At 40.0% G+C, this 12,554-nt stretch overlaps 1 protein-coding gene across 1 annotated transcript in view; it reads right to left on the bottom strand.

Annotated features, from left to right (window-relative positions):
• The window catches only part of ASAH2 (N-acylsphingosine amidohydrolase 2), a 115,893-nt gene that overhangs the window by 27,183 nt on the left and 76,156 nt on the right, over positions 1-12,554 (bottom strand). The window contains exons 13-17 of the mRNA XM_004701366.2: positions 9,577-9,663; positions 5,928-6,032; positions 5,734-5,815; positions 4,397-4,512; positions 2,702-2,796 (exon numbers count right to left, since the gene is read on the bottom strand). Of these exons, the coding sequence (XP_004701423.1) occupies positions 2,702-2,796; positions 4,397-4,512; positions 5,734-5,815; positions 5,928-6,032; positions 9,577-9,663 (485 nt within the window). The remainder of the gene's footprint in view (positions 1-2,701; positions 2,797-4,396; positions 4,513-5,733; positions 5,816-5,927; positions 6,033-9,576; positions 9,664-12,554) is intronic.

Genomic DNA, 12,554 nt, shown 5'->3' with positions numbered 1-12,554 from the left:
ATCTAGATAGACATTTAGAGATAATAATATGCACAAACACAAGTCCAAGCAAAACAAAGCAACAATAGAAAATAACACAATAGCTCCAACAACAATGAAAAAAAAAGAAAGAAAAGCTTGTAAATAGTTTTAGGTCTATTTGTTGTCCTTTACGAGTGTTTTCCAGTGGAGTCTGATGGGGCGCCATGCCCTGGCCCCACAGTCTATTTTTGGTGTTCCCCAAGGACTTCATTGCTCTGTTCCCCTTGCTGCTCTGTTGTATGCCCTTAGTGCTTTGCCTCTATGTGGTGGGGTCCAAGCGGGCACAATTCCCTCAGTGTGTGTCCAGTGTGGTCCCCAATAGTGCTATGGATCAGTGAGGGATATCGTGTCTTCTGGTGAGGCCGGCCCTGTGGTCCTCTCTGTGCATTGGCTTTATGCAGCAGATTTACCCAACGCAAGGCATCATTTGATTTCTTGACTGCTGCTTCCATGAGCATTGATTAAATCCATGACAATTTAAGTCCAAGAAAGATTAAATCCATGACAACGTCTATCTTTTCTGCATTTATCATGAAGTCCCTACTGATCCAGTTGTGATGGTTTTTGGTTTTTGCTTAATATCAAGTTGTAATCCATGGCAGAGACTGCAGTCCTCAATCTTCATCAGCAAGTATTTCACGTCCTCCTCACTTAGCAAGCAAGGTGTGTCATCTGTTTATCTCAGATTGTTAATCCGCCTTCCTCCAATCCTGCTGCCAATTCTATCTATATAATCCAGCTTCTTTGACTTGCTCAGCATACAAATTGAATATGAATGGTAAACGGATGCAACCCTGACACCTTTCCTGATCTTGAACTATGCAATATGTCCTTGTTCTGTTCATATAACTGCCTCTTCCCCCACACCTCCGAACCTGTTTATTAGGAGCTAATGCAGACATCATACCATTCCATAGTACAATCACATCACACAGTATTGTACAATTGTTACCGAACTCAATTTCAAAAAATTTCTCCCTTCTTGAATTCCTTGATAACAGCTCCCCTTTGTCCCCCACCAGACCCCCCCAAGAACACTTATTCTAGTTGTTGCCTCTATAGTTTCATCTCTCCTTGGTTTCATATACCGAAATGCTTAATGAAACATTAACAAAGATTCAAGATGGCTATAAAAATAACACAATAAAATAGAGATAAACCCTAATGTGAAAAAAACCACACATAGAAAATATTAAAATCATATCAAGCCAAAAGTGTATGTCAATGGAGAGATCAAGTGAGACGGTTTTAACCATTCAAGTCAGAATTATCATTTTAATCTCCTACTGTCGTCTCTGCATCCTCTCTGTGTGGTAGTCAGTTTATTCCCATCCCCCCTGTGAATATCCTGAAAATGTATTTTGGGCTTCCACTGTCCTCCATAGCCTTCTGCACACCAGAATCTCACAGTTTAAGCTCCGATATTATTCCCTCCTTTGGATTTGGATTATATAATTTATAATCATTTGGTCATGAATGTTGGTGTGCTTCTTCCAACAAATGCCTCTGGATCCATGCACTGGTTCCACATCAGCACAATGAAGTGCTCTAGGATTCCCATTCTCCTCAAGGTTATCCATAGTTTGTTATGGTTCACAGAATCTGTTGCGGTAGCATAATCAATAAAACAAAAGTAAATATCTTTCCCGTATCCTCTGCTTTCAGCCAAGATCTATCTCTTAGCAATGACATACCTTGTTCCACATCCTCTTCTGTATCTGGCCTGAGCCTCTGTCAGCTGCCTGTCACCCTGTCCTACTGCAATCCTTGTTGGATGATCTTCAGAAAAATTTTACTTGCAGGTGATGTTAATGATATTGTTCTACAATTTATTTGTGCATTCTGTTGGGTCACCTTGGCATGGGTAAAATTTGGATCTCTTCCAACCATTTGGCCAAGAAGTAGTCTTCCAAATTGCTTGTACATGCTTAGACAAATGAGACGACCATTAGAAGTGCCTCCAGTGCTTCATCAGCCTGGTGAAACATTTCAATTGATATTGCGTCAATTTTTGGCTAATGCTTTCAGTGTAGCTTGAATTTCTTCCTTCAGTACCATTGACTCTTGCTCATATACTACCTCCTGAAATGGTGGAATATTGACTAGTTCTTTTTGGCAGGACTCTGTGTGTTTTTATCATCTTCTTTTGATGCTTTATGCATAATTCAATATTTTGCTCACATCATCTTTTAATACTGCAATTGAAGGCTTAGATTTTTCTTGAGTTTTTTCAATGTAAGATATACTGAGTGTGTTCTTCCAATAAAGCAATGCAAAAGTGGTAAGACTGAATCCTGACAAAAGAAGAAAATTTAAGAGAGCTGGGAAATAAGGTAGTCCTATTGCATTCTGGCTCTCGCTGTTTGTCCTGTTGCATTCTGGCTCTCGCTGTTTGTCCTATTGCATTCTGGCACTATAATTTGGGATAATATTCCAAATTTTCATGTTTACTTCAATAATGCCTGTGGTTACCTTAAGAGTAATTAATGTAGATAGACTCGTTCTTCAGGGATAGCCCCTCTCCCCCTCCACAAGAAGAAGGCAGGTATATTTGTCACTGTTGCCAAACTTAGTGCAGCAGGATGCAAAGTGGCTGACAGAGAATTAGATACCACCGAGGAGAAGTGATATTTACAGAAATATATAAAAGAAGCATAGTTTAAGAAATAAAAAAACTTACGTAAGCTCCCCAGGGATGGCAGTTAAGGCCAAGGACCCAAGAGTAATAAGCTGAACATCGACAATATCTGGATGCCAAGGATGTGGTTTTGTCAGCTGAGAACACAAAACACAAAAATCATGTTAATTCTTTCTGTGGTGAAGAGACATGTATGGTCACAAAAAGTTCTATATTAAAGGATTTAAAATGTTTTAAACTGGTTGGGTCTTTCACCCAAATTTTTCTTTCTAATTCATGATACAGTATTAAATATTCTAAATGGGTATTTATGTCATCTTCATGGCACATGGCTCTCAAATGCCAAATCCCATTTATACGGTCTTACTTTCTCATCAATGAGATTCTGGGTGGATTTGTCATTGCGGGATCACAGCATGTAACAAAAAACTGAGGATTCTTCTACTATACTCGGTTAACTTCTTTGATACATGTATTAGTCTGGGTACTTTGGAGAAACAAATCCACAGCGACTCATGTATAAGAGAGAGTTTTAGGTAAAGAAAATGTGCATCACGAAAACATCCCAACCCAATGCTGCCCAAGCCCACAAGTCCAACATTAACCCAACACCAGTCCACAAAGTCCTCCACCTCACAAAACAGAGGCAATAATGCCGACTGCAGGAGGAAAGCTGAGTCAGTGAACGAATAAGCATCTCAGCACTAGCAGGGGTCTCCACATGGCTGCTCAGCACCCAGAACTGCATCAGGATAGGTCCATGTAGCTTCTCCTTGGGGATGTCTTGTAGGAAGTCAATCTTGCTAGCTGAAGCCGGGAACTGCTAAGGCAGCTGCACCCGGTGCAACCATCACAAAACAAGAGACCCGAGAACTAGAAAGGCGAGGCTCACCATCCATTTATCCGTGTGCCTTTCAATTAGCCCCACATGTGATTATCAGCCAGGTTGGCACAATTAACTAACTCAATACAATAAGTAAAGAGTCTGTTACAGGAATTCCATAATTAGGATAGATTAAATTAAGAGTTTCTTTCTACTGTGATACAGTCAAGCTTTCTGTTGCCATGTCTTGCCTTATTCTCCAGAGGGTCTCGAAAAGAATGTATCCTTTTCCAAATTCAAATTGATATCGAACCTTCCCCTCCATTTCCTTCCTTTCCTATCTTCTCTCCTATGAATTTTCATTAAATATTACCAATTCTTCTGTTGTTGTTCTTGTTGTTGCTTTAATTTTCTATGTAGGCAAACACTGACATTATCTTTTAACATTTACAATGTAAAACTACATGTTCCAGAGCAGTGTTAAAAGATTGCTTTAGTTAATAATGTTGCCTGAATTGTAAGAAAATGGAGACAGGACTGTGTTCTTTTTAATATGACCAGAGTGAACCTCCTCTTCAGAGAATTACATGTAGACTCTCTTCCTAGAACCAATATAAATGAATTCAGAATGAAAAAATGTTTACCTTCTTTGTCCTTCCTAATGGTTCTGAATGTTCCTTTTAGCTATTACGGATTTCAAAAGCTAGATCAGTACGTGCAATAATCATGCAACTTGTTCCTTAGATTTAGGCTCACTGCAGCCATATTTTAAATCAATCCACATAAAAACTTGATCTGGTAAGAGCTCACTAACACATCCTATGTCAATAGAAATCTACCATTCATAAAGAGACAAGTCAAAAATGGAAAAATACTAATAAGCTAATTTCAGTATGTAAATTAGCATGTATTACCTCACCAGTATGAAGAAGAATTGGCTTTGGTTTATGACATTCTTTGATTTCTTCAGATGGCTTGCCCAGGATCTGGTCCCGAATTGTGTCCCAAAATGGATCTCCTACCATGTTACCTATGAGACATGTTATATTTAATATTAATTCTTCAACCCACTCAGTGGGAACACCATCATTTTCATCCAAATCTTATTACAATTATTTTGAGAGTTTCAGAGCTATCATTACAGTTGCTGCTCAATAATCCCAAAGAGTTTGAATAAGTTGTATTTCTATACTTCTTGCTCATCCTGATGAGAAAAAAATGTTTAAAAATGTAGCTATAAATATGTGATGCACTTGGCTGCCAACAGAAAGGCTGGAGGGTCAAGACCTCCCAAGGGCATCTCAAGAAAAAAACAAAAACAAAAAAACCTACTGGGGGTCTATTTCCAAAAAGGCAACCTCTGACGCATATGGAACACTATGAGTCATGGCTTGACATCAACTGGTAATGGTGAAGAAATGAGGACTTTTTATCTCAATATGTTTTTTCAATGATCAACTGGGTGGATGACTACTGGGAACCATGATGCTAAATAGATCAGATCACAGCAGTTATTTCTTAATTTTAAGTATATGTGCCTTTTAAAATAGATGCATAAATTTAAAAATTAAGAAACATACATGTATACATATATTGTTCTTAAAGAACAAAATATGAAGAACAAAAGACAAAATGCTCCCTGTAGGTAGTGTTAAAGTTTGCTCCATTTTCTCTACTTTATAATGCATATGATTTCAATGATGATGAGGATAAAGCTAAAATAATTAGGCATTTCAGTGGTAGATTTGTGGAAATAGGTACTCGGGGGGGTTGCAAAAATTTCATGGGAAAAATCCCACTATCTTCTAACTCCATTTTTAACAAACGTTTTGAAACCTTTTAGATAAGAGGTGTGGGGGACAAGTTTCAGGATCCTCAAAGCTTCTGTCTGATAAAGACTAGCTCCATTCACCAAACCAGAGGGTGGATCCTTTCCATACTGATGAAGATACAGTTCCCCTTCCTCAATTCTGTTCCAGCCCCAGCCCAAGGCATCATCTCTAGATTGAACTGGACTAAAAGAATTTGTCTCTGATTATATTTGAATTAATGGAAAGCCAACTTACAATAAATAAAAAAATAAAAGGCCAAGGAAAACCAGGGCTTATCGTGCACAAACATATAAGACCTGCACACCCCTGAGCTCATCAGTAAAAATAACAAATGTACCAACCGCAACTGAAACTTCGCAGAGACCAGGACATTGGCGGCTCGGTCCCTGGGACCTCAGATTTCATCAGCCTTCACTCACCCTGCGTAAAATTCAGGCCTCCAACTCCATCAATCGTGCCAGCTGCAAAGCTGTAACCTAGTGCTGGCTTACAGGTTTTCACCTAAAAGAAATATTTTAGAAACAAAACAAAAGTAAACCAAAATGGAAACCAAAACTAAGCTGCAAGTAAACAATGAGAGCAACCCAGAGCTGTTACTGTCGGTGACACTTACCGCATATGTGGAATTGAGCCAGACAGTGACATCTGTCATGTTCACCCACTGATGAGCACAAGCCAGGGGTCCAGTTACCTCCTGGGAGGCGGAGTCAAAGAGCTCCTAGAAAACCCACACAGGTGTGCTGTTACAGGTGTGCTGTTACTACCGTGGATCCTGCCAGACCTATCCGGTAAGTAGTTACCTGGGAAAGCACTTCTCAGCAAACGTCGTTTGTCTTCCTGGCTGCTTAGAAATAGTCCTCTACTCACATGGCTATAGCTACCAGCTTCCGTTGATTCCCAGAAGCTTCAAAGTCCCAAGACTATTCATCTACGTCTACTCACGAATATGAAATTGTAGAGATACAGGTGGTGGCACAAACTGCGTCAATGTCACTTGAAAGACAGTGGAGAAAATTTAAGATTTTCAGGACCAGCACCAGGTGCCACGGTCTTGATTCCCCCACGTGGCGACCGCATGTGCATCAAGGCAGAACAGTGTTCCGTAAGATTTTCATTACATACTTTTGTAGAAGTACATTGCCAGGCCTTTTCTACCGAGGCCCATCTGGGTAGACATCAACAGACAAGCTTAACTGTTTGCACCACCCAAGGTCTCCAAGATTAGGCGGATAAGCCAAATTAATTTCTTTGCCAGAATGTGTAGTCTTGGGTTTTCCCAGAGAGAACCCCTCTCAGAAGCTTGGGGCCCTCTGAGATGGCAAGAACCAAGAGACAGAGTGACACACATTTGGCTTATAACTCTGCATCAACCCGATGCACATCCACTCTTATTATTTTTATATAGCCAATTCACACTTTTCCATTTTTAGGATCAGTATGGATTAAAATATTTACAAACTTTACTATCGATTGCTCTTCACCAGAGGCAACTCTCGCTTCACACAAGTCCCCTTGACTGACACCTCCCTAGTCCAGGTCCTCTCTGTCCCCTTCCAGTGTCAACGGCCATGTTCAAACTCCCGAGCTATGCCATCAGGAGCACCCCCTTCAGCCCACCGCCCCTGATGAAAAGGGTGTCTGTGCCTTGCTGAGCAGAGAATCCAGGATGTGGGACGAATCACTGTGACTCCCAGGCCTATAAATGGTAACAGCATTTCTGACACCAATTATGTCCCTGCCACCCACCCTAAATAGAATCTGTTAATTTAGAATCATCCACTGATGAAACCACAGTAATTAAAAAGAAACTGCCGTAATTAAGCTGACTAGGGCTACCAATTTTCTGTTTCATTTTTTAAGGGGCTTTTGTTCCTCCTTAATTGCTCCTGAAACATTTTAGATCCTTAGAACAAAATATTTATTACACACTCATGCAACACAAACGCGTGGTCATCATTATTGTTAGCTGCTATCAAGTCAGTTCTGATGCAAAACAAAACACTGCCTGGTCCTGGAAGGAGCCTCCTGGCTGTATTTCTTTCTTCTTTTTTTTTTTTTTTTTGTTGCTGTATTTCTTTTGAGACAGGTTCGTTTGTCCTTCTAGGAGTCCGTGGTACTTTCAATAGTCTTCATCGGTACCATAACTCAAATGCATCAGTTCTCCTGATTCATTGTCCAGCTGCTACATATATAGGATATGATTCAAAATACTACTCAGGCATCCCTTAGTGCTATAAGTGGCATCTGTGCTCATTAACTCTTAACTGAGAACTTTTGCAGATTTACCTAATGCAATGAGTCATTAAAGTCTCTCTCTCTCTCTTTATATATAATTGTGATATATATAGTTATATATATCATTTCTTCATGTGCTGGCTGCCTAAGCGTCTTCTTTGGTTTGGTTCAGTGTCTTATTTATGTTCTCAAGTCACTGGGTTTATTAACTGTTGAAATTTGATCGTTGATCCAAGTAATAGGAAATTCTTTGACAACTTCAGTCTTTTCTCCATTGATTCATTGTTCCAGCTGGGAAGATTTTTATTTTATTTACATTAAGTCTCAATCCATGCTGAAGGCTGCCATCCTTGGCCTTTGATTCCTCTGTGCTTTCGGTGGGTGGGAAAGGTGGTGTCACCTGCAGCTCACAGGTTGTTAGTAGGCCTTCCTCCGATCACGAGGCCACACTCCTCTTCATAGTCCAATTTCCTCAGATTACAGAGTGAACAAGTGTGTTAAAGGGACCCACCCTGACACACCCCTTTTCTGATTTTATAATATGCAGTATGCCTTTGTTCTGTTCGTATGATGTGGTTCATGGACAGTTTCGGCATAAACACAATTCCATGCTTTGGAACGCTTGTTCTTATTTTCCATAATTTATTGTGATTCACATAGTCAAATGTCTTTGCATAGTTGATAAACACAAGGAAACTTTAAGGTTTTCTCTGCTTTTGGCCAAGATCCATCTGATATCAGCAATTATAGCCCTTTTTCCATGGCCTCTTCTGAATTGGGCTTCCATCTGGCAGTTTCTGTCAATGTACAGTTACTATCGTTGATATTCAGCAAAAATTTTACTTGCATATGATACTAATGATATTGTTTTATAATTTTTGCATTCCTTTGGGTCACTTTACTTTAAAATGGGCACAAATATGAACTTTTCCAGTTGGTTGGCCTAGTAGTTATCTTCCAAATTGCCTCACACAGACTACTGAGTTTCCTGTGCTTCATTTGCTTGTTGAAACATCTCATTGGTGGATTCCTGGACCCTTGTTTCTGCTAATGCTTTCGTTGCAGTTTGAATTTCTTCCTTTGCAATAACTATTAGTTCTTAATCATATGCTACCTCTTGAAATGATTGTATGATAACCAATTCTTTTTGCCACAGTGACTCTGTGTATTCTTCCCATCTGCTTTTGATGCTTCCTATATTGTTCAATATTTTGCCCATAGACTCCATCATCATTGCAACTTGAGTACTTGATATTAAATGTACCGTATATACTCAAATATAAACCAACCTGAAAATCAGCCTAGGCACCTAAATTTACCACAAAAACTGCATTAAAAATGTGATGAAAAACTCGGCTTATACACGAGCATACACGGTACTTCCTGTAAGACGTCAGATCCAAGCTTTTGGAGAGAGCCTCTTGTGTAACTCATGAAAGCAAGCCCCCTAATTGATTTGTAATTGTATTCAGTCTTGCAGATTCCCACGCTCAGCCTGATCTCTAACTGTCTAGTAACTATCGACTTCATAATAAATAGGACCCCTGGTGGTGTAGTGGTGATGCGTGGTGTTGCGATCTGAATGGTCAGCGATTTGAAACCTCCAGCAGCAGCTCTGAGAGAGAAAGACGGGGCTTTCTACTCCTGTAAACAGTTTCAGTCTTGGAAATCTACCGGCGGTTGCTATGAGTCAGTATTGACTCGATGGCAGCGAACTGGGTTTTGTCTGGTCCTCATAAATAGTGTAAGGAGCCCTCCCGTCCTAATGTAGCCTAACCCTTTAGGCTACTAGCCACAAAGTCAGCAGTTGTAATCCACTAGCCACTCCTGTGGAGAAAGACGACTCTTTCTGTCCCCGTAAAGATTTACAACCTAGGAAAACCCAAAAGAGGCATTTCTGCTCAGCCCTGCTGGATCACTAGCAGTTGGACCCAACTCAATGGCAGTGAGTAAATGAACAAGGTCGGTGTATTTGAAGGAATAATTTCCAATGCCGGTGAATGGAACAGGGCCCAGGACTTACATACCTTGGCTCTCTGAAATATGGATCGACCTATAATTTGTGTGCTTTCAAGCATATCCTTTCCAGGTCCCATAGCCATGCACTTGCTGGGCTGGAGCAAAGCAAGAAAAGATACATTTTTTACCAAAATCTAAGCAACTATTTTAAGGAATGGAACATTACAAGTGAACCTAAACAAACTGATTTTTTTAAACCACACTATAGTATTTCTTTCAGAAATTCCCTCAGCTTACAAAATAGGAAAAACAAATAATGCAAAGAATTGGAGCAGTGAAAGTCCAGAAGCTCTCTATTCCAGCACCTTCTTTCAATAAGAAAATTGAGGCTCAGCAGGGTTAGAGGATTTAGTGACACAGGAGCTAAGGCTCAATGTCAGGTGATTCTGTTTCCCAAAATCTTCCTACTTAGTGTGCTTTTGCGATTCTTGCACATAATCCTCTTAAACTGAAAGTGAGCTAAAACAATATTGGAACAACTATACATTTTGAGAAAATTATTGAATACACTTGGCTCTAAGTATTGTCACATTAAAAAAGATGGGCATTGATCAAATGCTTAAATATTATAAATAAAATGCATAGATAAATATGTACAAAGAGCCACAAGAGTAGTAAATTCTGGGATGAAGAGAGTGTTAAAGGAAGTGAAAAGAGACTTTTACTTTTTATTAAACTTTTTTTTTGTGGTGGTGGTGGGGTAAAAGAGATGATGTCAAGAGTCTATGCAGGAAAAAAATGTCTGGAAACTGATTGTGGTAGCAATTGTACAATTCTACTTGATGTGACTGAACTATGAAATGACACATAGATTAACTCCCAATTAATAATAAAGACAAATAAAATAAAACTCTTATTCCAAAGAGGAAGCACCCCCAAAATAAAATCATTAAAAAATAAAAACTTGTTAATGTGATCTGAGTGAAAGCTCACAGTGCAAGTTGCAGGTTGGTTTTCTGTTCAAAAATTCATATGCCTCTTGTTTCTTGACATTGATTGCAATCCCCACCATATAACCACCTCTCAGCACATCCTCCCTGTGCTTCGCATTTCCCTTGTCCTATTGTCATATCCTCTCCTGCCTCCTGAGTTTTATCCCTGCCTTTCTCATCTCATATGGTTGATTGTTCCAAGGCACCCTGGTTTACCTGATAAGCCTATCCTTTGACAAAAAGTTGAGCCATAAGGATGAGTTGGATTCCAATTTTTAAAGGCATTTAAGGGTCAGAGTTTGGGTGGTTCCACCACTCTCCATCAGAAGAGTAATTGTTGTTCCAAATTTCAGAGAGTGGGGAGAATAAATAACTAAGTAGAGGGTTGACACATATTAACTTGGGTGAAAAGAAAGGCAATATACAAGAAGGGGAGGTTGGCACAAAATAATGAAGGCAAAGGAAGTCACTATGAGACGTTAGGAGATGCACAAGTTCAAGTCAAAAAGGTGATTACTATTCCACACACAATCTTGTAATAAAAGAAATGACCATAATCTCAAGTGGACACCAAGATCGACACAAGCTGAACAAGTGTGAGAAGGCAAATGGAATTAAGCCTATGAATGCATATGTGCGGCAGTAACTCTTTCTACATCTGTATTTATATGTGCTACAAATAGATATGTGAATTGCTGAAGACAAAATGGGTGTTAAGCAAATGTAGTGAAGAAAGTGGATGGTGACTGGCTATTAAAAGATATAGCATCTGGCGTCTTAAAGGCTTGAAGTTAAACAAGAAGATATCTAGCAGAAGAGCAACAAGCCCACATGGAAGAAGCACACCAGCCAGTGCAATCATGAGGTGTCATTGGGATCAGGTAACAAGCATCAGAAGACCCATAACAAATAAACAAACAAAAAACATATTGTTGAGAACAAGGGTGTGTCGTAGCAGAGACCCAAAGCCCATCTGTAGACAGTGGAACATCCTCCCACAGAGAGGTCACAGGGAAGGGACGAGTCAACCAGGGTGCAGTAAAACACCAGTGAAACACACAATACTCCTCTGGTTCCTTGAGGCTTCCTCAACCCCCACTATCATGACCCCAATGCTGCCTCTCACTTCAGACTAGACTGGAGCTTGTACACAGGTACAGATAAGAGAGAAGAGCTCACGACACATGAAATCCAGGAACAGGAATGCGAATAGCCACACAAGAAGGGTAAGGGAAGAGGGGGAAGGTTAGGAAGGGGGAATTGATAGCAAAATCGACACACAATCACACACACACTTCCAACAACAGAAACCATGGGAGAAGGGAGACAGCGGTCAGTGGGGGATATGAAAATAATAATAATTTATAATCTATCAAGGGGTCACAAGAGAGGGTGAGGGAGGGAAAAAAGAGAAGTTGATCCCAAGGGCTCAATTGAAAGTAAATGTCTAGAAAACAATGATGGCAACATATGTACAAAAAGGCCTGATACAATTGATGTATGGATTGTAATAAGTTTTCTAAGAGCCCCCCTAAAATTATATTTTAATTTAAAAAATAGATATGTGAATATAATAGAGCATACCAAACCAAACTCACTACCATCGAGTCAATGCTAACTTCTTGAGACCCTATAGGACCGGGTCGAAGTGCTCCTGTGGGTTTCTAAGACTGTAACTCTTTACAGGAGTAGACAGCTCCATTTTTCCCTTGCTAGAGGGGATAGTGGTTTTGGACTGTTGACCTTGCACATCACAGTCACTGATTAACTACTATGCCCCAGGGCTCCCATAGGACAGCATACAGAGGACAAAATTGGAACATTTTCTTAGCTATAAACAAGCAACTTTGAGGGAATGAGTTGCTGGGCCTGGGAACTCACAATCATAGTCTCAGGGGACACTACGGTCAATTGGCATACAGCAAAGACATTATTTTGGTGAGTAGCCACTGGGGGTCTTAAAAACATAGGGTGCTGACCTCCTCCCTGGGGGACAGACAACTGAAAGGTGGTTGAAGGGAGACGTCGGACAGGGCAAGAAATGACAAAATACC

The sequence above is a fragment of the Echinops telfairi genome, unplaced genomic scaffold (genome assembly GCF_000313985.2).
Source record: "Echinops telfairi isolate 266 unplaced genomic scaffold, ASM31398v2 ScPeMD7_70;HRSCAF=299, whole genome shotgun sequence".
Classification (NCBI taxonomy): domain Eukaryota; kingdom Metazoa; phylum Chordata; class Mammalia; order Afrosoricida; family Tenrecidae; genus Echinops; species Echinops telfairi.
This window is presented reverse-complemented; position numbering and strand designations above follow the sequence as displayed.